This window comes from Protomyctophum bolini (genome assembly GCF_963924005.1).
Source record: "Protomyctophum bolini genome assembly, chromosome: 22".
Taxonomy (NCBI): Eukaryota; Metazoa; Chordata; class Actinopteri; order Myctophiformes; family Myctophidae; genus Protomyctophum; species Protomyctophum bolini.
Genome location: NC_137883.1, coordinates 7,285,768 through 7,313,554, shown reverse-complemented (window position 1 = coordinate 7,313,554; position 27,787 = coordinate 7,285,768). Strand labels below are relative to the sequence as shown.

General features: G+C 45.6%; 1 protein-coding gene across 1 annotated transcript in view; it reads right to left on the bottom strand.

The window, feature by feature from the left end:
• Positions 1-27,787, bottom strand: part of nnt (nicotinamide nucleotide transhydrogenase) — a 58,071-nt gene that overhangs the window by 17,365 nt on the left and 12,919 nt on the right. Inside the window, exons 8-18 of the mRNA XM_080756626.1 lie at positions 27,358-27,491; positions 26,303-26,494; positions 25,191-25,347; positions 23,639-23,800; positions 20,246-20,356; positions 15,212-15,357; positions 14,300-14,495; positions 12,607-12,840; positions 10,415-10,575; positions 5,847-6,026; positions 4,278-4,437 (exon numbers count right to left, since the gene is read on the bottom strand). Coding sequence (XP_080612752.1) covers positions 4,278-4,437; positions 5,847-6,026; positions 10,415-10,575; positions 12,607-12,840; positions 14,300-14,495; positions 15,212-15,357; positions 20,246-20,356; positions 23,639-23,800; positions 25,191-25,347; positions 26,303-26,494; positions 27,358-27,491 — 1,833 coding nt within the window. The remainder of the gene's footprint in view (positions 1-4,277; positions 4,438-5,846; positions 6,027-10,414; positions 10,576-12,606; positions 12,841-14,299; positions 14,496-15,211; positions 15,358-20,245; positions 20,357-23,638; positions 23,801-25,190; positions 25,348-26,302; positions 26,495-27,357; positions 27,492-27,787) is intronic.

Sequence of the window (27,787 nt, the reverse complement as noted above, 5' to 3'; positions counted from 1 at the left end):
CCCCCTCTCCTCTCTCTCTCTCCCCCACCTCTCTTTCCTGTCCATCTTCACTTGGACAAAGGCAGAAAAAAGCCCAAACAAATCTTAAAACAAAAGTTTAATGAAAAGGTTTGGACTGGTCATTTGGTTTCAGCGGGAAGACAACGCTGTGTGTCGTTGGCAGATCAGGGGAATTAGATGTCGTGTCTTTTAATGACATGAACGGATACAAATAAAATAATAGGATCAGGAACGGATCGTGTTGGGTTTTTGGAGGAGGGATCGAACCACTGCTTGAAGCAGGTTGGATCGGTGCCAGTGGCCAGCTGTTAATAATTGAGAGGATGCTGGGTGCCGCTTGACAAAGGGAGGAGGAGGGGGGGTGTGACTCTGATGTCCTTGACTTTGCGGATTCACAATTAGCAGAGGACATGTCCAAATTGGATGGATGACAGAATGTATTGTAGTGAATAAGTTCTTGGGATTATGAGATTTGTTAACACTTTTTTTGAACACACATTTATTGAAAAATTAGGATCTAATTCACGCCAGCATTTTTCCCAGCAGAGCTCTTATTTTGAAAAGCCACATTTCCAGACTACCGGAAGTGAACATATCCTAGTAAGTGGAACAGGTCCTGGACAGGCCTTGTTTACAAGATGGGTCTATGCCGGGGAACTGGAGAGGTCAAAGAAACGTTGTTTTGACCAAAAATGCCATCAGGGACAAGGAATAGGAGATACAGGCGATTGAAAGAAACAGATAGACTGGATTATTATGGCGAGGACGACCTAAGATGGGCGATCCATTGTCATGACAACAACAGGTAGCTACCAGAGTACGCAAGTAGCATTATGGCTTGAACGATCGAAAGCGCTATAAAAGAGAAATTGCCATTGATTAACGGCAATGGCCACAAGCGTAGTATTAAATACTATAGGCTTCAATTGACGTAGATCTACAGCAATGGCGCGGAAACGGTTAATGTCGCGTGTATTTTTGCCCTCTCTACCTTAACTGCTTCCTGATATTTGTGAAAATTGTTGGTTAATATTGCAAATGTTGGATTTTATCGTCTCACCACCACTTCCATCTGCTTGATTACAGACAATTCCTCCACTATCAATTCCACTAAATGATATCATCATTTAGTCTCATTTAATGACTTGTTGTTAACAGAAACATACCTATCACATTCTTCTTATTAATGTGTTGATATCATGGAAAAATCTAAAACAAATAAAACTGTTGCCGCAGTGCGCACGCACACACACACACACACACGCGCACACACACAGTGAACGTTGACCCCGGTCGATGGTGATTAAACTGAACGGCAAACAGGAAAGTGCTCTCGATAACGCGATACATTTGTATGTACAGTATGTGTGGATGCATGTGTGTAATGTCTGCATGTGTGTATGTACCTCAATTCCACTTATTTCCATAACCTCTCCCCGACACGGAGGGCTAAACCAATACAGTAAAAAGCTTCCCAATGCCCTTGAGAGAGGCGGCATCAGAGCAAACACTCAGTGGAACGATACGTCCCAGACGCACGTAGACGACCACACACACACACACACACACACACTTATGTTTACTGGCCTTGTCACAACAGCCAATCATGCGTTGTCTCTTGTCACAACAACCAATCAGACGACAAGGTTTCAAACTCAGTGGGCAGCAGGGCTGACTGTCTGCAGTCCAGCGCAACGACTTAATGGTTTTCCACGTACCGATCCTGTGATTTCTTTCTTTCGCTTCCAACCTCTCTCTCTCTCTCTCCCTCTCTCTCTCTCTCTCTGGAGCAAGTGTTTCTCCTCTAAAGGGAAAACAAGTGGACGCAGACAAAGCCGCGACGGGGCCAGACGAGGCCAGGGAAACGCTTGTGTTTATCAGGCCAAGTCTTAACTGTTTCCACAGATGTCAATCAAGCAAAGTGACTGTGACGGCTCCAATTAGGGAGAAATGGTCAAAATGGAAACAAGGGGAGTGATTGAAGGGCCGGGGGTTTCGTAACGATGCTATAACCCCTACTACTGGCCAGTGCGTCACAAGGACAGATGTATAGTATACCCGGGGCTGGCTGGTATGCGTTAGGAATGCGATATTGGGTGCAGGGTTAGGAAAATACCATTTTTATGTGATGTTTTATCATATTTAGAACACAGAGTTGCACTTGTCATCCCGTCTCGTGAATATATGCAATTACGCCATGCGGGGCTTTCTATTGAAGTGGCGTTGAATTGAACAGCTGGCAAGTGGTTCAAAATATGAACAGCAATACGAGGTTCCCAGTGCTTCTAGGATTTCACAATGCAAGTACATTTACTTTATAGAGTTTTCAAGTATCGCTTCAGTACTGTATGTCGTCGTGGTTCCCAAGCTTTTTCACGTCGAGGACAACCATTTGAAAAGATATGCCGGCGACCCCCATAAGAGAAGATTGTTACGGCTCTCAGGACCCTCAGTTTGACATGCATTAGTCTACCCACTGTATAATGCTTAATTTACAGTATGATGTACAGTATAATTGGGTGTGTCATGTGCCCAAAAGAGCATATGTACTGTACAAGGTCACAATGCATCCGAGCTTGTAGACCATATAGTACAAAGAAACATAGTTGATCAAAACAACTCAAGTGAATATATTAGTTGTAAGGATACTTCCAAGCGCTTTCACTGACATACATTTGATCAAATAAAAATATGTATTTTCTCTCTAAACCTCAACAACGTCTCTCGCAAAGAGTCTCTTGGGGGAACCACGTGCAGAGAACAAGGAGTCTATATAACTAACTATGCCATCTTACACCTAACGAGAAAACATGATCTGCTTTTAGAAGGGCCGCACGATTATGGATAAAGTTCAAGGCCAATCCTCATTATTTTGATGGTACCACAATAATGTAATCACAATAATAGCTGTATTCCTGGGCCGGCCTAGTGGTCCAGGCACCTAGGCTGGCAATCCAGCCTGACAGAGTGTCGCGGATTCGAGTACCGATCCCGACGACCTTTGCTGCGTGTGTGTCGTCCCCCCACCCCATCTCTCTCCCCATTTCCTGTCAAACCACTGTCAATATATCAATAAAATCTAGTTTTGTGATCGTATTATTTTAAATTGTGCAGCGCTAGCTCTTAGGTCCCTCACGACGCAGAGAGCCCGCCCGGCCCAACAAAAACATTTTTAGGAGATACTTTTACGGTTTTTTTTACCTTCTGCCCCATTTTATTTGCCTTTGAAATAATGTCCTTTAAGATCAGTTACGTTTAAAATCAGAAAAAATTCCATTAAATGTTTAGTTTCTCTCTTTGTTATTATCATATTATATATAATGTTATTTCTATTCATAAACCATGTTACTACACAGTAAACATCACTACACGGTAACCGCAATGAACATGTACGATTCTTGTTGACGGGCGAAGGCTACAATCGACCCTGAAAACAGAAGAAAAAAAAACAAGTGACCCAAAATGCCACCCATATTATATTCATCAAAATAAGGCCTCGTTTCTAGTTTTTGGCTCGACCTTGCACGTATCAGATACTGTAGAGCGTCGGGCTGAGGGGCTGATCGGACCACACAGGTCTGCAGAGCCTCATGTTTGTGTATGACCGCCGCCTCTGCACCAGGCAGCTATAGCTAATTAGCCTATAGCCAAGACGGTGATGTAACCAGGGGGTCAAGCCCGGGTTAAATAAACAGAGCACACTTTAAGCAACGCCGAAAAGATGTGACAAAGTCAGTGCTTCTCGGCGCACACGTGACGCGCAGCGGCGGTAAGACCTCGCGCATGTGTGCGTGCGTAGAATGTAGATTGAGCTGCCCAGTGCCCTTGGGAAGGTATGACTTTGTTCAAAATGTTGGTGTGCGAGTGTGTGTGTGTGTGTGTGTGTGTGTGTGTCGAATACCAGTTGACTCAGAAGTGCACACTCACACTCACACTCACACACAGTGGGCGGCAGTGGCTCAGGGCTAGAGTGGCCGGTTCCCAGTTCGATCCCGGGCTCCACCAGAGTTAGTGTCCTTGAGCAAGGCTCTGAACCCATAGTTGCACTAATTGTTGTGTAGGGTTTGCTCCGCCATCGGTGTGTGAATGAATGGGTGAATGTAATGCACAATCTCTGTAAAGAGCCTTGGAATAACGACGCTATATAAATGCACCATTTACCACACACACACACACACACACACACACAATAATTCAAGTTACTCAAGAAGTGTGTGTGTGTGTGTGTGTGTGTGTGTGTGTGTGTGTGTGTGTGTGTGTGTGCGTGGGTGCGTTACCTGGGACGATGATGACATTGTGGGCGTCGTTGATCATCTCCACCGTCTGGTCCACGTTGACCTCCGTCACGCTGCCCACGATCTCCATGGGCTTCCCGGAGCCCGTGGACGACGTTCCGAAGCCGCCCAGGATCACGTTGGCCAGGGAGCGGTTCATGGCCTGGGCCGGGGGGGGGGGGGGAGAGAACGGTAGAGAAATACATGGTAAGATGGTGCATTTATATAGGGCCGTTGTTATCCCATTCAGGCCTGCCGTCGACAAAAGTCTTCTGAAAGAATACATGTTCAATTTGTGCCGCATTTTCACGATTTCTTTCAAAAATAGCAGACCTACAAGCTCGTAGCGCGCCACTCGGTGGCGCGCTATGAGCTTGTAGATCTGCTATTTTTAAATAGCTAAATTATAACAAAGTTTAAAACAGCAAAAGGGGTTCAACAAGACGCTTTAGAGAGATCTGAAAACAGCAGACAGCAGATCCCAATCTAATAATCCGATTGTTATAGAACATAATGCATGAAATAACTGCATTTTTTGGTGAAAATGTGAACTCTAGGGGGGGTGGCTAATGCCATCCCCAGGGATCCCAAATTATACCCCTAATGGGGATGAGCTGGCCTCTCCCAATTAGGGGACAAGCGGACAGAGGATGCATTGTTGTGATTTATGTGCCAATTCCTTTTAAAATCTGTTGCTTGGGAATCCATCAGGAACAGTGTCACACTGAAACTCCAAATAATAAGGAAAAGAACAAGAGCACAAAAAAACGCATCAGTGACATGATGCTTCTCTCTGAGTTGGAGTTGCACTGGTTAAGACAGTACAGTTAGAGTCCCCCCTAGTGGACAGGAGAGGAACTGCAGTCAGAGAATGCTGCTGAATTGACTCCACAATGAAACACTGGAGTGAAATACACTTAATACAGTATTTGTAGACATAGACCAGGTTGTCAGAAAGAAGTGTCTTTTTTTCCCCCCTCCACCAACATAATAGTATCATGCATTTCTGTTTTCTGGTTATTGTTGAACTGGTATGGTTTTGACTTGTTTGTCAGGAGTCAGGACAACACAGAGCGGAGTGCAGGAACGAGTCACATGAATTGTAATTGTAATTTTTCTCAATTTCTTTTAGGTTTTCTGAGCTCAATTGCACCCCCAAAAAAACCCAGACCACAGATTTTCTGTGGTCTGGAGGTTTTCAGGCTCAAACAAGAGATCTGATTTGCCTACGGACTGTGAGGTAAGAGTCCACAAATCCTGTATACCGTATGACATCAGCAGATGTCACTATTGCGGCCTGTTTGCCCGTTTTCATTGCAGCTTAAAAGGCTTCAAAACACACAGAGAAAACCCCAGACCACAGAAAGTCCACTGAATGTTCAAAAGTTCAGGTTGTGTGGCTGTAATAGAGGTCATAAAACCTAAAAAGAAAAACGAAGAATAAAAATAAATGAAAATACATCCTTAGCAATAATCCTTACTAATAAAACACTATCATTGTGTCGCGTTTCATGTTGATTTATACATACATTTTAACCAAAAAAAAAAAGAAGCACGGCTGTTGAGACTCACCACACACATGATGTAGGAGAGGATGGCTCCGGACGATCCGATCAGAGCTCCCACGATGGTGAGCAGGTTGTTATGCAGCAGGAAGCCCTCGGCGCACAGCGCCCAGCCCGAGTAGCTGTTGAGCACCGTGATGACCACGGGCATGTCGGCCCCTCCGATGGCTGCCGTCAGCGTCACTCCCTGAAGGAGACACATTAACCCATTTAGACCCGACACCAGATTCTACAAAATGTCTTCTAAATCCTGACAGTTTTCTGAAAAACCTCATGTTCTGTGTGTCAGTCGTTCTCAAACTATTTCATGTCAAGGATCCCCAAAAATATATGTAATTGCCCGCCGACTCCCCCCCATCTGAAAATATGTTGTTCCAGGGCTCATTCCGGGCCAATCACACAAAACCTCAAATCTGGACATAGGATGGGGCTAGCGGCCCAAAAAGAAGATGTAGATGTTCCAATGCCAATATTGGCCTACTGGATTGCCCATATTTTATACCCCAGCCTGCGCACATTGCACTCCCTCTGCTGACCTTCTAAAACACGCGCCCTCGCCTTGTGTGCCATATCAGATGAACGCATATTAGCCAGTGTTTAAGGCATCGTTAGACCTCAATTGTGGATGGACGGATGGAGCTATATAGCCTAGTAGCGTCTGACTGATTAGACCTCGGCTGACTAGAACACCGTGAAGAAAAGCAGAGGATCGGTGTCATGAGCTCATTACAGGCCAATGTGCGGCGTGCCGTGCACACACACAAGTACACACGGCCACACGCACACACGCGCGCAGACACACACACAGGGAGTAAGGCTAAGCAGAGCCAGATACTTCCCATTAAGTCATGATACACTTGATCAAACAAACCAAGAAGGACGAGGCTTGAAGAATATCAGGTCTCGCGTTAAAATACACCATGGACGACAACAGCGACTGCAGGGGTCACAGCAGCGAAGGCTCTGCCGCATTTTACCTTTAAAAAACGCTCCCATCATTCTCAGATGGAGCACCGCGCCGAGGACGGGTCACGGGAACAACCTCAGGACACCAGGTGGAAAATGACCATTTCAATGACCCCAGAAATTGGGAGTTTCATGTCTTTGTTATGTCTCCATTTTCTTTTTAGTCGTGTGAATGTGGGAGCCGACCACCATAGCTTCTGCGAACCCAGCGACTCCCGTACAATTAGGCCTGCTGGATCGTGCAACAACTTGGGTCGTCCATCAAAAGAGGAAGGCCTGTCAGTGGGTTTTCAACAGCGCAGGTCTCAGGAGAACTCCCAAGAGGTTTCACCGTCCACCTCTGGCATCAGCGGGAGCAACTTGTCATAGATTCATTAACAACTGCTTCTGAAACGGCTTCCATGTACGTCAATAAACTCAGACCCGTTTTCCCCTTCACAATTTTGCCTTTTCGAAAAAAAGTTTGAATTTCCTGGCGTTACTGAGGTTTTCACCCTACTAATTCATATTCTACCACAGGTCGTTTCGAGGAAGCAATCCGATTGGTTGAAACAGCCTTCTAGTCGTGGGTTAAACCAGCACCATTCACCACCTAATCAAAACAAAGAATTCAGCTGCTCTGTTCTCCCAAAAGCACTAGCAAACTCGGTCGTAGTGACTATATATGTCATTAAAAATATATATTCTTTCTTAGTTTTAAGGGTAACTGGTGTGGTTTAACGTGATTTATTACCACTTCAGTGATGCTTGCGGAACTCGACATCGTCTCGTTCCGGACATCCCTGTCGTGGCAATAATCACGTTAACCCACACCCTCTCGTGTAATATTGCTTAAATAATCTATCCACCATCGTCCATTATGAGGAAGAAGACAGAGCGATATCTAATTTATGCTCCGTTCGTCCGTACAACAGCGTCACAGACCGACACAATCGATGAGGCCACAATGCTGTGGGCTTATGGATCGGTTAGGTTCAGTACGTAACACCGTCGCACGACCAAGTCTAAACCGGCCTGGGGGGCACTGTGGCACGGTCGGTAGTGCTGTCGCCTCACAGCTAGAAGGTCCTGGGTTCGATTCCCGTTGGGGACGCTGGGGGCCGCGTTCTCTCCTCCGCGTCATCAGTGCCCATATACCCGAGGCGGGGTTGGCGAAATGGCCTTTCTGTGTGGAGTTTGCATGTTCTTCCCGTGTCCCCTAGGGTAGGTACCCTTACAAAAAACATGCAGTACACTCTACACTCTACATTGCCTCCCCCTGGCACAGCCGGGGCGCCTGATGGAGGGGAAAGGAACTGGTCAGAACAACGTGTTCCTTCCACGCGCTACGTCCGGCCGGGGAAGCCCCCGTCCCCTGTCAGGTGAAAAGAAGCAGCATGGACTCCTCATGCATAGAAGGAAGCATGAGGTCAGTCCGTTGCCCCCCCCCCAGGTTGGCAGAGGAAGTGTAGCGCCCAGGATTACATTAGATAATTGACACTGGGTGAAAAAAAATGGGTTGCAAAATCGTGGGATAAATTTAAAAAGTAGAAAACCGACCTTTAAACGCTAGTGCAACGTACTGTAGCATCCTCTTCGTGCAGGCAGACACACATACTGTACTCGCGCACGTGGGCCTGCTACGCCAATAATACTGCACCTCTAAGACTGGTCAGCTATCGAAAACATTCATCTAAAACTACATAACAAATAACCTGAACTAAAATGAAAATGTAATAAAATACCCATGTAATATCCCGTGTGCATGTGAGAGGGTCGTTTTGAAAAAGCGGGCTAACTGGAACCACACAGTCCCTAACACCAAGCAGCCCAGTCATATTTCACTCCCTTTATCTCTCTCCCATCTCTTCCTTGTTCTACGCCTTCTTTCTGTTACTCCCCCTCTTTCCTTTCTCTTTTGTTAAACATTTGTTTGTAGGGTAAGCAGTATGCGCCTCCACTTGTGTTTTCCATTGAGAGTAAGGCTTGGGTATTGGCAAACTGCCTGTGAAACCAATTGATTTGAATACGATTTTAACAGTGTATGCGCGCACACGCACGCACGCACGCCACGCCACGCCACGCCACGCCATGCACGCACGTACACACTGGTGGAATCCGGTCAACCATATAGGGTTTAAGTGGTTAAAACCTCTATAGGCCTACTTAGTAAATTAATACTTGGTTGACCGGGGATGACTTTGTACATGGCCCACTCTTTTTTAAGGCAGTCTACAAGCTCACAACGGTATTGCGAGATTGTAGATTGGATTTTCTTTTTGTGAATAGGGATGCTGCAGTTCAACGTCTCAGCACTTTTTGACCCGTTCCAAACCAAGTTCAGTAACAATAGCTGTTATACCATATGCCTCTCAGCAGTGGCACACATAAAAGTTACATCGCTGGGCGACGTCCTCAAGCCAACGCAAACTACCAGCTGGCACCGAAGCAGTGAAGGGAAAAAAAAAAAAAGGTCTGCATTCATTCTTTGTAATGATCTCCATTTCCGTACTTCCCAGAAGCACTTTGTGTTGAATTGGTGCTAACAATAAGACTGGTGAACTCTTTACCAGGACCTCAACTATCCCCGATCACTCACTCACTCACACACAGACAAAAGGTCTATGACAAAGTCCTAATGTGCGATTTGTGCACCACTATGAAAAGGAGCCCCGCGCACACCACAAAATAGGTTACATTATGATGTCACAGAGAGACTTCAACCTTTGCTTTCATACAAAAGTATGACATATCCGAGACTATTTAGATCTCATGGAAAATTCTAGTTTGACCACTAGAAACCAAAAACAGGTAAGACAAGAAAATCTTGTTTAGTTTAGGCAGTGGGTGCTCAGCTACAAATAGAACTTAGATCTTTTTAGTTTAGGCAGTGGGTGCTCAGCTACAAATAGAACTTGGATCTTTTTAGTTTAGGCAGTGGGTGCTCAGCTACAAATAGAACTTAAATCTTTTTAGTTTAGGCAGTGGGTGCTCAGCTACAAATAGAACTTAAATCTTTTCAGTTTAGGCAGTGGATGCTCAGCTACAATTAGAACTTAGATCTTTTTAGTTTAGGCAGTGGATGCTCAGCTACAATTAGAACTTAGATCTTTTTAGTTTAGGCAGTGGGTGCTCAGCTACAAATAGAACTTAGATCTTTTCAGTTTAGGCAGTGGATGCTCAGCTACAATTAGAACTTAGATCTTTTTAGTTTAGGCAGTGGATGCTCAGCTAGAAATAGAACTTAGATCTTTTTAGTTTAGGCAGTGGGTGCTCAGCTACAATTAGAACTTAAATCAAATAAAACCCAGGTGGCCAAAGCGGCACTCCAAACTAAAGGAAACGCTTTGGCGTTTCGGCCTCAGCCTTCCTCGGAGGAGATTTAAAAGTCTTGCAGCCTATATTTTGGAGTGCCGCTTTCCCCCCCCACTGTGGTGGTATTTGATTTAAATAACCAAAAACAGCTTGTAGACGGGCTGTGTGCGCAAAACACGGCATTCTGGCATTCTATGGAATCCAAATGACTGAAATCAGTTGTTGGCGACTGAGAACTTTAGCGCATGCAGACATTAAAGTCTGCATGCACACACACGCACACCACAAACATGCACACACACGTGCGCAGCATACCATGACAGCGGAGAGGGCAGAGACTGATCCGAGACAAGTGATGCCCATGGTGTAGCTGGGATCCATCATGTATGGAATGATCCCTCCAATGCTGGCTGCCATCAGGCTGGCGTTCAGAACATGACGACCAGGCAGCATCAAGGGAGAGCTGCTCAGAACGCCTGCAAAACACCATATAATGTAGGACGGGGCCAGAGGAAGAAGAGACAAATAAATTAGACCATACATGGGCAAACTGGCGCGGGCTGGGGGCCCCACACTTAACACAATCCCTACTTTTGGCGGAATGCTCCGCCATAAGGAATGTTAATAACCTTCCGCTCCTGTCGGAATTCTCCGCCAGATAAGCTTTATTATTGATATCAAACCGGATCGCTGATTTCTATTTTTGTCATTATTATTTTGGCTCGGCCTTTCCTTCTTTAGCGATCCTAGACCGGGTTGCGCAACAGCGGTCCCGTCCACCTCCCATTATACAGGCAGACTAAAAGCTGAATAACTCCTAATCTACGGAGCTCTCCATGGTTTGGTCAATTAACACGTTTTTCAGCTTTTTAGTCCGCCTGTATACAAGAGGTGAACGGCAGTGCGTACGTGCAAAACCTGTCTAGGATCGCTGAAGAAGGAAAGGCCAAGCAACCCGGTTTGATATCAATAATAAAGCTTATATGACAGAACGTTCCGCCAAAAGCGGTTGCTGGTTGGATTCTATATGGCGGAACGTTCTGTCATGAGCAGTTTCACATTTTGTGCCCAAGTGGACGTCTTTGGTATTACCCCGCGTGCTGTGCCCAAGACGTCTGTGGGATTCTTTATTATGTACGTTAATACGTGGTGCCAAAGTGTGTGTTATTGCCATTGAGAATGCATTGGGCGTTTAAGTTAAATAACTCAGAAACTATAAAACATTTCAAAGTAAAAAGTTCCAGCATGTGTCTCCACAGTCAGCTGAATTATAAAAGGTGTGAATGGAGTTTCTAGGTGAAAGTGATTTTTGGAAAGTTTTGCGTGGGCTCACAAAGTGTATACCCATTGACACAACATTTCTGAAGTTGTACTTTGAACTATAACCACGCATTTAAGCACAATATACTGTATACGTATCACACATAAATTATCAAAACATTTTTAAAACGGTCATTGTCCACCATGACATGCACAACATTTAAAGTGGTTTAAGCATACTGTAGAATGAAGCGGCACATTTCAAAACCTGTTTATGGGAATTGCATGACAAATCTTCTGTTCTCCATTAATAGCGACCACCACCATGTTGCTCCACAGTGTGGTTTTGTCCTTGTGCTGTAATGAATTGCAGGTGAGGTTTCCTCAGAACCATGATGTTCAATTAGTATCAGCCTTGAACACTTTATCACTGTGGTTACTGTGAAGTGAACTGTGTGGAGGAGCAATTTCTCCCCGTCGGGTCCAAGGGGATTTAACCAGCAACCTTATGTTATCTAGTCCAGTGGTTGTCAACCTTTTTAAGGCTGCAACCCCCACCCCCAATAAACTGGGGGGGGGGGGGGATGGGGGACCCCCACTCCGACAAGAACTCAAGCACTTGGAATTGTAGGAGTTGAAGCAAAACACTTTTTGCTGTGGCTCAGGAGGTAGAGCAGGTCGTCCAATGATCCCTGTGTCGGCGGTTCGACTGTAAAGTGCTTTGAGCGCTATAAAAATGCAATTCATTATTATTTCGACAAACAATTAGAAATGATGTGGGGGAGCCCACAGGTTGAGAACCACTGCTCTAGTCTACAGCTGCGTGTTAACACTTCCAGTGCGCCGGGATTTTTCAAACATAAATACGCCCCAAAACCGGGAAGGCATAATCTTCCGTTACTACTACCTACCTCGCGCCGTCACATCTGGTCTCTCTTTCTAGAAGCGGTTATATTCCAAACGAGTCAGACATGAAGACAGAACATCGTCGTTTGATCAAAACCATGGAGAGCGCCGTAGATTTAGAGTAAAGAGACAGTTTAGTCGTGGACGGCAGTGAGCGAGCGCAAAACATGTGTAGGATCACTGAAGAAGGCATGGCCAAGACGTCATGGGCTTCCTACGGGGGTAATTCTAAGGACGTGTTGGGAACACAAAGTGTTAAGTAAACTAAGTTTAGCTGTGCATGAATCGTGCGCACACACACACACACACATACACACACACACGTTTCCACAGGCACTCACCTTGCAGTTTGCCATACGCCACCAAGGAGCCACTGAACGTGACACCGCCGATGAAAGTGCCAAAGTAAGCGATGATCTTGGTCAGGTTGGCAGCAGGGTCCGTGGCAAAGTGGGGGAACTCGATCATGTATTCCGCCACGCAGGTCAGCACGGCGGCCAGTCCAACCAAGCTGTGGAAGGCAGCGACCAGCTGAGGAAGATCTGTGATCTGGATCTTCTTAGCAATACCCAGGCCTTGAGAGAGAGAGAGAGAGAGAGAGAGAGAGAGAGAGGACAGATACAGAATGTTTTAACCCATTTAGACCCGAGGACGATTCTACAAATGCCTTCTAAACGGTTTGCTGAAAAACCTCATGTTTCCATGTCAGTGGTGCTCAAACTATATCATGTCAAGGACCCCCATGAATATTATGTAATTGGCCACCAATCCCCATTTGAAAATATGTTGTTCCAGGGACCCCCCAGAAGCCAATATACGAGTTAAAAACGTTCACTCTGAAAGAATATATATATTAATTTTCACGATTTTTAAAAATAGCTAAAGTATAACATAATGCTTAAACAGGTGTTTTAAGCACACTTTTTAGAACTACCTAACAAAAAGGTTTGTGTGCAGATACAATGACAACCATTTAGTCACCCACAATGCATGCGCAGTTGTGCGCACACACAATGTGGTGGTGCTGGGAAACAGTTACAGGTCGCTCGCTCTGTGGAACCAGGTGTTGCCGATGTGGGATAATTTGGTGGAATTCCGTGTTTGTGAGTGGGCCTCCAATATTTGTGTTGTCTGTGCGTGTGTGTAAATGTATGTGTGCGTGTTCGTGTGTGTGTGTGTGTGTGTGTGTGTGGGGGGGGGGGTGATCGCTGGGGGCCTTGCAAGGTTAACGCGGGGCATCTGGAAATGCACCGTTGGTCTGATTGTAGAGTTTAGTCTGGGTTTAAGCTTTGTTACTGGAACAATTAGCATTCAAATTGAAATGAGAGAGCGAGAGAGTGACTCAGACACGATGCTGACCATTCCCACAAAGCTCCAGCATCTGCCCAGAGCGAGGTTAGTCACGTTGTGTTTGATGTAAACATCACAGAACGCAGAACACCTGTGTTGCTCCATATGGCCCGAGCTAAGACCAGACAAACAGACATCACGCAAAAAAAAAACATGTGCACTTAACCACCCTATCGGGGACCACCAGTGGTCCTTGAGGGGGTTCCAGGTCGTCCCCGGCTAAATGTTGGAGAGTTGGTAACCAAATGGACCCTTATAGATCCATTTGGGTTTTATTTTACGTTCTCAAGAGTTACTTTATTGTTAAACATCTGCATTACTTACAAGAAGTCTACACAATTACAGAATGTAGAAGAATTCTTATTTTAACGTTAACGTTTGCCAACAGCATATTGAATTGTGGACAAAATCTTAGCCAACGATGACAAAATATTCTTCAGTTTTGTGTCTTAAGAGGCTAAATCTCATCAAACGGTGGTCCGTGGCTCAAATACCCAATAAATAATGGGCCTCGATATGAAAAGGGTTGAAAACCACTGCAACAGACGGTCTACAAGCTCGTGACGTGTTTTGAGCTTGTAGAACGGAGCTACTCGGTCGCCGTTTTATCAATTACCCACACAAGAAAAGTCACAAACCCCAGTCACGAGTCGACGCATACAAAAAACACACACAAACACTCACCGACTGTGCCACCCATGGCCATGGCCATGCCCATCTGTGCCATGAGCTCGGGACAGGGTTTCAGGGCACCCAGGGTAGCAGCGATGCCCCCTGCCACGCCCATCATACCCAGGGTGTTCCCCAGACGGGCCGTCTTCTGGTTGGACAGGCCTGCCAGGGCTCCCACGCAGCACAGGCCTGAACCAAGGTACATCATCTAAAAGGAAAGAACGGCACGATCAAGGGTAAGGATGTGGAATGACTGGAAAGGGGCCTAAAAGGCCAGCACATGTTTACTAAGGGATTTTAGAGCAGAGGCTACCAGCTAGAATTATAATGACACCAGGTCAGGTCAATGGACACAGCATGGAAGTACTTCGCACCATCCATTTATTCATTCCTTTATTCATTCATCCTTCCTATTCACCTGGAATGTTTTAGTGTTAGTCTAGTTTTAGTCTACTAAATATCATAAGATTTTAGTTGACTAAATCTACAGTTGATTTAGTCGACTAAAATGTATTTTTGCTGTCGTAATGACTGATTTTACACTTGCTGAAAATAGCAGATCTACTGTACAAGCACACAACACTTCACAGCACGACGCGTTGTGTGCTTGTAGATCTGCTATTTTCAGCATGCACCCAATTGTAAAATGACTGGATCTCTTGTCCACTAGTCCCTTCCTAGCATTTTAGTCTAGTTTGTATCGTTAGTTGACGAAATTGTCAATGCATTTAGTCTCAGTTTTAGTCATCATAGCTTAGTTTTCATTTAGTTTACATTTAGTTAGTCGGCAGTGAAAAAAAGGTAGTGAATTATCCTCTTTCAATCTGTAAAGTTTTTTGCTAGTACAGTTATTTCCCCAGGTAAAAAGGTGCCAGGGCTCACAGCCCCATTGTATAGTAAACCCACCACACTGTCAAGTCACACCTGTTCAATGTTGTATCCGGCCTGCAGGGCGGCGCCGTAGCCTCCGACGAAGACGCCGGTGGGAAGCAGGTAGAGGTAGTTGTACTCTGGAGGATCGGTGGGCCGTTTGAACATGTCCAGCATCTTCTGGGTTACCAGGAAACCACCTGGGCCACGGAGAGGGAGAGGAGAGAGTTAAAACCGGTCATTTACATGTCATTAGACAGATTTGCTGTTTTGGATGTCATCAGACGATTTAACGTTGTATAATACAATCAGATAGGACTTTTCTGTTTGGATGTATGGGCTGTCAGAAAGGCCAGAAAGTTGTTTTTTGCCACTCAGTAGGCGTTCCTGCATAACTTCCGGGTATGATGATGATGATGATGTCACGCGCATACCCTTTATTGACGTCGTTATCAGCTACTGTTCGAGGTCCTGTTGTCCGACTACTAACTCTATCACTAACCCTAAATCTAACCCTAACCCCAGCCTTAACCGGCCGCGTAAGTAACCAACGTTTTTAAGTAGTAATAAGTAGTATAGTGAGATATAATTTCACTTCCGCTTTACCTAGTCGTCTACTGGCGGTAGGCAGCATGTAGGACATGTCCATATTTGCTGATAAGGAACATACAGTATTGGTGATTATCGGTCGACATTGGAAGCCGGTGGACAGATGCAGGGTTCATCATGTTGACCTGCTGGTATCCTAGAGTGTTCAATGTACAGATTGGTATTTATTATTGTTATAATGTGTTCTTATAATGTTTAGAGTAGACTGATGCCAGGTTCTTGGTCTCCCTGTGATCCTAGATTACCAGCACTGTGATGCATCTGATGTGTTACGGTACCTTGCGTGAATCACTCTGGATCCAAAGTGTTGGTGATTGTGAGGTTGGAAAGACAGGGTGAGAGACAGGGTGGTAATAGTGGTTGAGTGAAAAAAAAAAGGGATTCCTTTCAAGTCGACAGGCGTTTGTAGACCAATGGATCCCAATGTTAGGAATCAAACCACTTAAGCCCTACTGTACATGTACTGTACATTTTCCCACCGTTTCAACTCCATGCCCGAGATAATGACATTAATCTACCTTTGTCAGGTTGCCATGCCCGAGAGAACGAGATTTGATTAATTGCCATTAATCGAGTGTTTTAAAAAAAAAACTCCACGTAAAGAACAGCCAAATCCCCACGTGCACGCATGCATGCACGCCGTCTTTAGTGACATTATGGCTCATAATGCGATGAAATGGGCATGATCGGGCGCGTAATAAAACATGAATTCAACCTCCTGCTAATCTAATCAAAACACTTATGGCATTGCTAGTAGGCCTCGTTGGGCCTCCGTAGAGCAGGGGGCTAGTAGGCCTCGCTATAGGCCTCCGTAGAGCAGGGGGCTAGTAGGCCTCGCTAGGACTCGGTAGAGCAGGGGGCTAGTAGGCCTCGCTATAGGCCTCCACAGAGCAGGGGGCTAGTAGGCCTCGCTAGGCCTCCACAGAGCAGGGGGCTAGTAGGCCTCGCTAGGCCTCGGTAGAGCAGGGGGCTAGTAGGCCTCGCTATAGGCCTCCACAGAGCAGGGGGCTAGTAGGCCTCGCTAGGACTCGGTAGAGCAGGGGGCTAGTAGGCCTCGCTATAGGCCTCCACAGAGCAGGGGGCTAGTAGGCCTCGCTATAGGCCTCCACAGAGCAGGGGGCTAGTAGGCCTCGCTATAGGCCTCCACAGAGCAGGGGGCTCGATTAGTTTCACTTTCAACCAAAACGATCATTTTGCAATTCGGGCTGGCGCACCTGCTACCTGAATCTCCACCGCCAAATGGAATCTCTACCCCCCCCCCCCCCCCCCCCCGGCGTTGAAATACTTAAACTGAATACTTTGGAAATGTTTGCCCAAAATAGGGACGGCAGGTTGAAAATGTGGTTAATCAGAGAGTGCTTCATGGCAGTGTAAATATTTTAACGAGAAACCACCGAAAGTATCAAACCAAGACCAGACATTATTCTTTACAAGTAAAGGGACGATCACATTACGGCTTCTCACTTTTCCCCCCCCCCCCCTCACACATCACGCGTGCACACACACGTACGCTCCTACCTGTCTCTCTCCAGCTGCTCATCTAAATTTAGAGCTCAGTCCTCCCCCAGTTAAAACACAGCAGTAATAACAGTCTGACTATTATTACTTCAGTACGATCTGAGTCAATATATTAAGGATGGAGGAATGTGCAGGACGGAAATTTGAACAAGAGCAAGAAGCCAGGGAGCTTTTTTTTAATACATTATTTATAAGGCATTTCTCGGGAGCTATATTTAAATAGTTTTGAAGAATAAGACTACTAGTTATCACTGGCAGCCTGAACGCAAAGCCTGCGAAGCATTGCTTCTCAAAGTGGGGTCTATGGATCCTCAGGGGGTCCTTGGGAGGGGCAAACCCCAGCAAAATGAGTTATTATGGCGACACAATAATATGAACACTTGCGCAGTCCTTGGTAGTTTGGTACAATAAAAAGAAAGACTCTTGCACACCTTAAAGGTGACGTAGGAGGAGACCAAACGATAAAAAAGGCTTCTAAATCCTAACAGTTTTCTGAAAAAAAAAAACTATGTTTCCGTCAGTGGTGCTGAAACTATTAAGGACTAAGGACCCCCAGAATTATCTGTATCTGGCCGCGGACCCCCCTCTGAAAATATGTTGTTCCAGGGACCACCCAGAAGCAAAGATTTGAGTTAAAAACATTTGCTCTGAAAAAAATATATATATTCAAAGATCTGCGCCACATTTTCACGAGTTTAAAAAAATAGCAGATCTACAAGCTCGTAGTGCGGCACTCGGTGCCGCGCTATGAGCTTGTAGATCTGCTATTTTGTAATAGTATGACATAATGCTTACACCAAAAGGGGTTCCTGTCCTGAATGGGTTAAAAAGGTTATACAAATCTTTTTCATCCAACCAGGAGAGAGAACACTCCGGGAACAGGATAAACATACGGAATTGGAATGTATGAAACAAAACAAGAAATAGAGAAAAATTGGAAGTTGAACTCTCTAAAACTGAAGCTGATAAATGGGCTCTTTTATATACAGTGGGATTGGCAACCCACCTGAACGCCCGGGGTTATTTAATACATTAAATCAGAGCGCCCAGAAATTTATAGCAGCAGAGCACATTTTTAGCGACAGACCGGATGCTATCCCAGATGTAGCTGAAGTAGCTAGATGTAGCCAAAACACTCCCGAGGCCATCGACAACAACGGGAGGTATGATTAATTCTAACGCGACTAGCGCCGGCTCCTCGATGGGCGCAGGACTTAAAGCCAAACAAATTCCCAAGATTGAAAAAGATTTCTTGCAAATCTGCTCTGATCTCATAAAATGACCCCTATGAAATCCTCAGGACTGAAATCCGTCCCCAAGACGGAGAACTTTAAGCCCTGTGGGCCGTCTAAAACATCTGATCTTTTCTTAGAATTGGACGGAATGATTTAGATCAAGAGTTATTCACGTTTTAAAGATTTCCGATCCCACCGGAAAATAATATTGAATGTTGCGCAATAGACGCTGCCAGCCTGTGGAGCGATACAATCGGTTTTGATATCGATAATCTCCGCCCTTTTTATCAATCTCTGTCCTTGCCGCTCAGGGTGTTCACTCAGGGCTACTGTAACTGTCAATAATATACATATTCCTAATTCCACTGCCCCACAGTGAGTCAAATACAAGGAAGAAAGAAGATCAAATGAAAATGTGGAGCGAACAGAGATTCCCGATTCATGCTCCGATTCAACTGAATAAAAAACGGCACTTCATCCATACAGGAGTTTTCCGTTGCCCTTTTCTACCGCTGAACACAGTGGAGACACAGGGACGGGGGGACGGGGGAGGCGGGCGTCTGAAAGACTATACACTTCAGACGCTGGGTTTATTGAAAGTGAACTTCAGTGTTATGTTTGTGGCACAGTAAAAAGGATCGGATCGGAGAGGGGTATGTAGGTGCTTGTTCGGTGAGGGGTTGGTGTGGTGTGTGTATATGCGTGTGTGTGTGTGTGGGGGGAGGGGGGGGGCTCTTCCCAGACCTCACAGAGGAATGTTGGTTATTCTGTTCCCCTAAGGCGTTTATGGGTAGTGTGGTAGACCGCTTAGAGTTGTGCATGTGGAATCGAGCCACCGAGTGAACATAAAGAAGAAGAAAAAAAAAATTGAAATTAAACAACTGGTGCTTAAAAAAAAAAAAAAAAAGAGAGAATAGGTATTTCTATAAATGTTGTGGTATTTCTGGCACGCTTTTGTCGGAGGGAAAACTTAAAGGTAGATCTGAGGGACTAATAAGTGGTTTTAACGGTCGTTGCCATAGGAACCGCGGCGGGATTCACAGCCTCGCCGCGACCCCTGACCCCTGGGTGCGTTCTGGGGATCTCGCGCAGACGACAAGCTCTTCAGAACTCTTTGACGCACGCGGCCCAAATGGGCCGACACCTTGGAACCAAAGTGGCCTCAGATGTCTGGATGAAAACGTCTTTGAAAGAATGCAACGTGTGTCTCTTATAGCCTTCCCAAAACGTCTGCATCAAAGTCTCCTCGTTAAGTCTCGATTCATGCCGCCGTCGTCGCACCGTGAGCTTGCAGATCCGTTGTGAACCGAGAAGTGGTTCACAGCCCTGCCCTGGAGGTACAGTCAAGTGTTCCAGAGGACCGTTATGAAGTGATGAGTATTCTAATAGCTACTGGAACACTTTGTCATTCTAATGAGAATTATTACGGGTAATAGCGGGGATGAATGTGTGTGTGCACGTGTGTGTGCGTGCGTGCGTGCGTGTGCGTGCGTGTGTGTATGTGTGGTCTAAAGCCAAAGCCACAGACTCTGGTTTAAGCAGGTGAGTAGAATAAAGGGGGACAGCTGCAGCGTTTTGGTTCGAAAGCATGTTATTGTATAATTGATTAAAAAAACCACTTCAATCTTCGGCTAACGGTTGAAATTGTATTGGCTGAAAGTTGCTGTAATTGGCAAAGGGTGTCTGTCTGCGTGCGTGCGTGTGCGTGCGTGCGTGTGTGTCTCACCAGCAATGTTGACGGAGGAGATGAAGGCAGCGAGAACAGCCAGTGTCTGGGCAGTGGTCTCTGGGGTGTAGGCTCCTCCCATCAGGGACAGACCACCCACAGCCGTCAGCCCTGCATGGAAGGAACACGTCGTCCATTAGCATCAGTGAATCCACAGCTTCAGAATGCGTCATGTATACTGTGCTGTACGTGCAATATATAAAAAATAATAGACATATATTTTACAATACAATATTTATATGAATACAAATAAAGAATAAAGAAAAACTTTAAATGACCCAATGACTATTTCGCCCAGATCGGCCCGATCTTGCGCAACTTTCAACTCAAGCCTCTTGAGAGGCTTGAAATCTTCTCAAAGGTGTGAGTGGGGGGGGGGTGGGGGACAGATCAAGTGAAAATGACGACGTGTCACCAGAGATTAAAGCAACGGGATTACTTTTCTCGTGTCTGGTGTGAATGCAGCTTCAAATTCATGACACAACTGTGATTCCATCTGTTCCTATACAGTACATGTCATGCAGGAAAAATGAAATGAAGGTTTCTATGGCGGCCTATGTAATTTCTCTACCTCTAATATGAAGTTGTAATGAAGCAGCACTTCACTAAAACCATGTCACTTGAGAGAAAAATCACCTTTAGATTCATTGACTCTTTCTTTGGCATAGTATTGCCAATCCAACATAAAAGAAAACAGCCTGTAATGGCATATTAATGGCAGACTGATTACACTGACCCATTTCAAAAAGCTTAACCTTCCAAATGTAGAGAATAAATGAATATGCTCTACAACAGAGAAACAGTCACAGTCCAAGTGCCGGGCATGAAAACACCAGCAGACACAGTACTAGGGCGGCTGCATGTGGCTCAGGAGGTAGAGCAGGTCGTCCAATGATCCCTGGTTCGGCGGTTCGAAACCCGGCTCCTCCGGTCGAAGTGTCCTTGGGCAAGACACTGAACCCTACACTGCCTCCAATGAGTCCGGTCGGTGTGAGCTCGCCACCATTGGTGTGTGAATGTGGGAAGTGAGACCGTTTGGCTCTCACAACTAAGTACAGTCAGTAATACAAGTAAACACACACACACACACACACGCACGTAACGAAGTGGAATGTTCATCCCAGAGGTTTATGTACATGCTATCTCTATGACAAATCCCACCTACCAGGACAACAGAAACATAAGTGGCCATTGGCCAACACTGAATCAGTCCCTCTCAAGTAGATTAAAGCATTTCATCAGACACCAGATATTGATTTCAATGGATATAAAGCCAGTGGCTAGATGATTCAAGATAACCCACCTGTGACGATGATGACTACCAGTTGTAACACTGTAATACTCCCCATAGAAAATATAACTGTCCCTCACTCAACCCCCAAATTCCAACAGGATTCCCTAATGTCTGTCCGTGTGTGTGTGTGTGTGTGTGTGTGTGTGTGTGTGTGTGTGTGTGTGTGTGTGCGTGCGTGCGCCCGCATGCACCTGTGTGTCTTTATGATGCCTGGCACAACAACTATAGAATTCCACTGGTTTCAATCTTTCCGTAACCACAGTCAGCCAGTGGCGAAACCAAAAGGCTATTGGTAATAAGAACATGCCAAGATATGCAGGGCAAAATGACCTGGGCACAGCGGCGGGGAGGTGGAAGAACAGAGATATCCCATAAACAAAGAGCAGAACCCCTCAAATTAATCTTCAACCGGCTTTAAATGCCTGCCGACTGCCCAGTCCATGTTGTACTTTTCTGTTGACGTCTCACTCTTGTAGCGTTTTCCACTCAAATTCATACTCCCAGACTTGAACCTATAATAAACCATCGTATAATAATGCCTCTGTTAAGTGAGCTCGTCAAATAAAGTGCCTCGTCAACTTCAATGAACTTGAGGACTTGACAACGGGGTGCGGACAATGACTGGCGAGAAGACGAGACGTGGTAATGAAGTGAACGAAGTCGGGACGGAGCCAGAAAGAGGCTAAAAGGGGAGAACACGGTGGTGTAAAAAGCTCGACTGTGACGATAGTCGGTTTTTCCCCGCCCTCACAATTCCAACATTATCCCAACACTTTGAACCCACTAACACGAGTTACCCCACCTAAATTGATAAAGCCCTCTTTCCCTCCCAACAACGAGTTACCCCAGACCTACGAGCTCACAATATTAAATATAACTTATTTAAGTTAAATCTGACTTGCCTAAGCCTGGAGTGCAGATACCCTGTTACATGTATTTTTCAGAATGGACAAAAATGATTATATTTTTTCAATACAGAATTAGATCATATCGACATCGGTAATATCGGTTATCGACCATAACAGCAATTAATTATATCGGATATCGATATCGTCCAAAATGTCTCATCGGCACATCCCTAAAAGACAGTATATATAGAGAGCATAAGTGGTTAAGGGGAAGTGAAAACTCCATGGGACTGTTCTACTACTGGGTGAGCCGACACCGCAACAGATTGCTCTGATGTCTAGCTGCGAGTGGCGTGCGAGTGTGTGTGTCCGAGTGTGTGTGCGCGTGTGTATGTGTGTGTGTGTGCGTGCGTGTGTTTTAGTTAACTAGGCAAAGCCCTATACCCAAAGTGCCAAAGATCACAGGCCGCATGTTACATCCGACTCCTATGTGCTTTTAAGGGTGATCAAAGCCCCGGGAACACACACATACATGCCACACACACACACACGCACTTAGGTCTGTCACCCCGTAACCCCTGGGTGTTAATAAGGAGGTAAGGGAGAGGACACGGCCCTCTGCGTGTTACAATGACTGACATGTCCAAATAGTGCCGGCACGCACAGTCCAATCCTCGCTCCACTCCAAGAGAGAGTGGATGGAACCAAATGGTCACATAAGGAGTTCACAGTTGGACACATTAACCCTGGTGTACATTATATATGGCTATTTTAGCCATTTGTTTATCGTGTAGGTCAGTCCATGCAAAAATAAAAATAAATAGCGGTTGTGAGCTAAGGATCCACAATTCTTTCAATTTTCGGAAACGTGTTGAGTGGAATCTTTAAACACGCTCAATTATCTCTCTTTACCATCCATCTGACCTCTACATAATTCACCATCAATCTTTTTTTTTGTTCTACTGTCCCTCTGCCAACCTGTGGAGAGCCCTGAACTGAGCTCACGCTTTCTTCAATGCATGAGGAGCGAGAGCAAGCCACTACTTTTCACCCGACAGGGGGTGTTTCCCACAGTTCCCACCTGACGTTGTGTGGGAGTTCTGACTGCTTACAGTTTGGGCGATTGTCAACAACAGTTTGGGCGATTGGCTACAATGTCTGGGTACATACAAATACTGCAACAACAACAACAACGAGGTCATCTAGTGGATATAGTCGGCTAGTTGCTTAAAGGCCGTGTGGGCGGCTCACCTGAGATGGCGTTGGTGACGGACATGAGGGGCGAGTGCAGGGCGGAGGTGACCCCCCACACCGTGTGGTATCCCACGATGCCCGCCAGGCCGAAGATGGTGACCATCTGGGTGAAGGCGGCGTTGGGCGCCGCAATGCCCAGCCCCAGGAGAGTGGCGAGACCTGGGCACACACACACACACACAGACACACACAGACAGAGCGTGGGAGATAATATGACAACTAGATTAGTTACCACCACACTGTCTCACACACAGTGGATATTACATGGTGAAAACACTCAATCAAAACAAATCGACCATTATGTATTTTAATAAAATAAAAAAGGGTATTCAACATTGTTGAAATCAATTTTATAAAAATCAATTTCATTAGAAGCTCCCGTGCAATGATTCGCTATTTGTGCGTTGAATGACCACGTATAAAATAGCTCTCAAGTGGTTAATCACACTAATTGATTAAGTCAATTATGGAGAAAATAAATCTATTCGAATGTTTTGTGTTGATATAACACGCATATTATAAACACACTATGATTCTTCAGTTAATCTAAAACGTCATCGATAGAAAACAAACGGCAAAAAGACAGGCCTAGCATACAGTGCACGCACGAGAGAGAGAGAGAGAGACACAGAATGGTCTATACTGTACACATACATACATACTGTGTACATGCTGTATGTACCAGTGCTGTGTAATCTAATATGTGATGGATGGTATGGCCTGGATAAAATAAACGTTTAGTGTACAAAGCAGCCGGGCTGCAGTAGATCCATGGTGGTGGGTCTGGGTTTAGGGAAACCAGGCAGCATCACAGCTAAACAATGCTGTCCACCACATTAACCACCACACTGTGCCTGTACATTGAGCTGGGGCGTGGCGATCTTTGGAACCCGCCCACTCTACAGCCAGCGCCACTTCAGACACACACACACACGCAGCAGGAGACCGTTTACAATGCACACTTCCTGGCACTAACAGGGTGTCTGTGCCTGTGTGTGCGTGCGTGCGTGCGTGTGTGTGCCTGTAATCTACCTGTCTCACTACTTGCCTCCGGTCCACATGCCAGCAGTGGTGAGAAGAGACTTTGACCGGAATAGTCCTTCCTGACCCAACCAAAAAGGGAGGGCTGGGCCTCTCTGATTTGAGCTGAAACCTTGTTTAGTGACCCGACCTCACCTCATACGCGTCGGTTTGTTCTAGGGTTTATTATCCTTTCTAAATGTATTGTTTTACCATTTGTGGCCGTTGCTTTAAAGTGAAACTTTGGCCCACTTTCAACCTAGATCTCACGGTTCTGATATGAAGAGAAAAATATATATATATATGTCTTCCGTGTATTTCTCTGTGCAATGTTGATCCACGAAGAAGTCGCGAAACAATGACGGGGCATCGTCCACGTGGAGTTAGGGGTCTTTAACTCAGAGAGAGTTAAAAATAACCCTGATATAGTGTTGATTGGGGGTCCGAGAGAAAAGTCTCGTTCGTCATGGATATCAGACTGAGGGTCCTAGAAAGTAACAACGGCTGAGTATCAGCGTAAATAACCCACCTCCGGTGTACATGCCAGCCTGGGTCATTGTTGCCGTGAACGGAGAGATCTGAGCCGCCTTCTCCTTGGCCAGCTCCTGGACACTCTTGGGCTTAATGAGAGGGGCTGGTGCGGGAACGTTGTTAGGCTGGGGTGCAGGGAACAGATTCTTCCCGTCCTGGAAGGCGAGGGGTACAGAGGGGGAAACGGAAGGAGTACATGGAAGTGAAGACAATTAGCAGGGAATCATTGCAATCATTGCAAGCAAAAAGGATAGACAATCAGACATGCATGACACTGTGATTAGAAGCCATATCTACATTAATAAATACAGTTATGGCATCCAAATAATAAATGGGGCATACTGTAAAATGAAAATTGTCTATACAAAATGAACACCTTGTATTTAAAAGAAATGGCTGTTGAAATGTGTCAAATGTTGAATTTTAGCATTGCTAATTTTGGAGGAATGTTCACCAAAAATAGCAGACCTAAAGTCTGTTATTTTTTTTGTGAGCTTTGTCGAAGAGATTTAGTGTAGAGGAGGAGGGGGACAGAAGCAACTCATGTCCGGCCAGGCTGCTAAGCAATAAGCATAGAGGATTGAAGTGGTTAACAGTTTAAGGGCCCCAGACGGAGGTCTCCGTCCTATTAATTAATTACGCGCGATGCCCTAGACGGAGATTGATTAATAGGAAGGAGATCGATATAAAAACCGATCGCATCGCTCCACAGGCTGGGAGCGTCTGTTGCGCAACCTTTGATGTTGCGCAACAGTGGGACATCATCCAAAATGTTCCCTCTCCATTTCAGCCGACGAGAATCTTATAACGTTAATAACTCTAAATCATTCCGTCCAATTCTAAGAAAGGATTATGTGTTAAGACGGCCCACCGCGGCCCGTCGCGGTAGAATTAATCATACCTCCCGTTGTCGATCGCCTCTAGAGTGTTTGGGCTACATCAAACTACTTCAGCCACAGCCGGGAGAACAACCGGTCCGTCGCCAAATGTGCTCCGCTGCTATAAATCACTGGGCGCTCTGATTGAATGGATTAAATAACCCCAGGCCCTCAAGGTGTCAAGCATGTGTTCAGCATACCTGTAGCGGTAAAGAGAGGCCTCGCACAGTACCTGCATTACAATAGATCCCCTGATGACATGGTCTATGGTTCCATAGTTGAACTCCTCCTTGACGTTGAAGTGAAAGTTCTCCGTGTCGGGGCTGATGGCCCGGATCAACTTGGTGATGTTGTTGGAGTACAGGGTGCTGGACTGCGTGGGCAAGCGGCTGGGCAGGTCCGTGAAGCCAATGTGCGTTACTCCCTACGGCAAAATCACAAAGAAAACGTACTTCATGAAAACGCACAACAGATAATGGTTGACGTCAACTATAATACTAGTCTCTTGTGACTACAAAACCAAAGAAAAAGGACAAACATTAAACAATCCTAGGGATTCGTGGGACTACTGCTGCACTATGAATGCAATCTCAGTTTGATTCTACCAGGATTCGAGGAGGAGGCTAATGACTAATTACACAATTCTGCCCCACCGGCAGCACTCACCCTAATGAGGCCTATAGGTCATCATAGCTCATAAGCCTTTTGAAGCTGCACGAACAGAATATGAACAGTTGAGATTATGTATGCATTTATTTTAGCAGGGAACAAAGAAATATGTTTTGGCTAGAAGACCTTCCTCAGTGTATTCCTGCGTTGTACACATCAAAACCAAGATGATCTAAACACGACGTCGTATCAGGTCTTGCAGAGTGTATATTCTGCCTTAAATTCGAGCGTGGGGTTTGGCCTGCGCCCACGTCAACGTGACATTTATCAAGTGATTCTATATACAGCCCATCCTAGATCTGGTCGGAGCTTTGATGAATGTCATTTAAATAACACGCCTTTAAGTTTAAATATTCTCGAAACGCCCCGAATAAGAAATAACCGGAATACGACCAGACAACATTATGGAAAGCATAGAGTTATAATGGTAAGCCAATAAAAAAAAAAGTGTGCCCCGCTCGTGGGGGAAACTTGGCACAAAACATTTTCAGATGGGGGTCCGCGTCCAAATACATAATGTTGAGAACTACTGATTTGTAAAATTGGCGTCAGGTCTAATTGGGCTAAACGGTTGTATCTTATTATGTACAGTAGTGTAGGTATGGGGGGTGTTCATACCTTGTGTACCGTCAGCTCCCCGGGGACAGTGGTCTCGATGTTTCCACCAGCCTCTGCAGCCAGGTCCACCACCACAGAGCCATCTTTCATGCTCTCGATCATGGCCGTGGTGATGAGGATGGGGGCCTTAATACCTGCATGGATAACAGAAGGAACGAACCACGGGTCATTATGTGTGGGCCGAAGAGTCAACAAGCGTTGTGTCACCGTCAAGCGGAAACCTTGCGCAATGTGCACGTCGCTTCTCTGTTAACCCTTTAAGTGCCGGAAGTGCATCAAAATAGAAGCTCCGGGGTGCCGGATTTGTCTGAGTGCTTTTACTCTGAAAGCCATGAACCGGAAACACTTTCTTAAAAAAGTTGACTTGACAAAGTGACCTCACAATCTCCGATCATCTTAATATATTTATATACGCTCCAAAAAGCGTTCA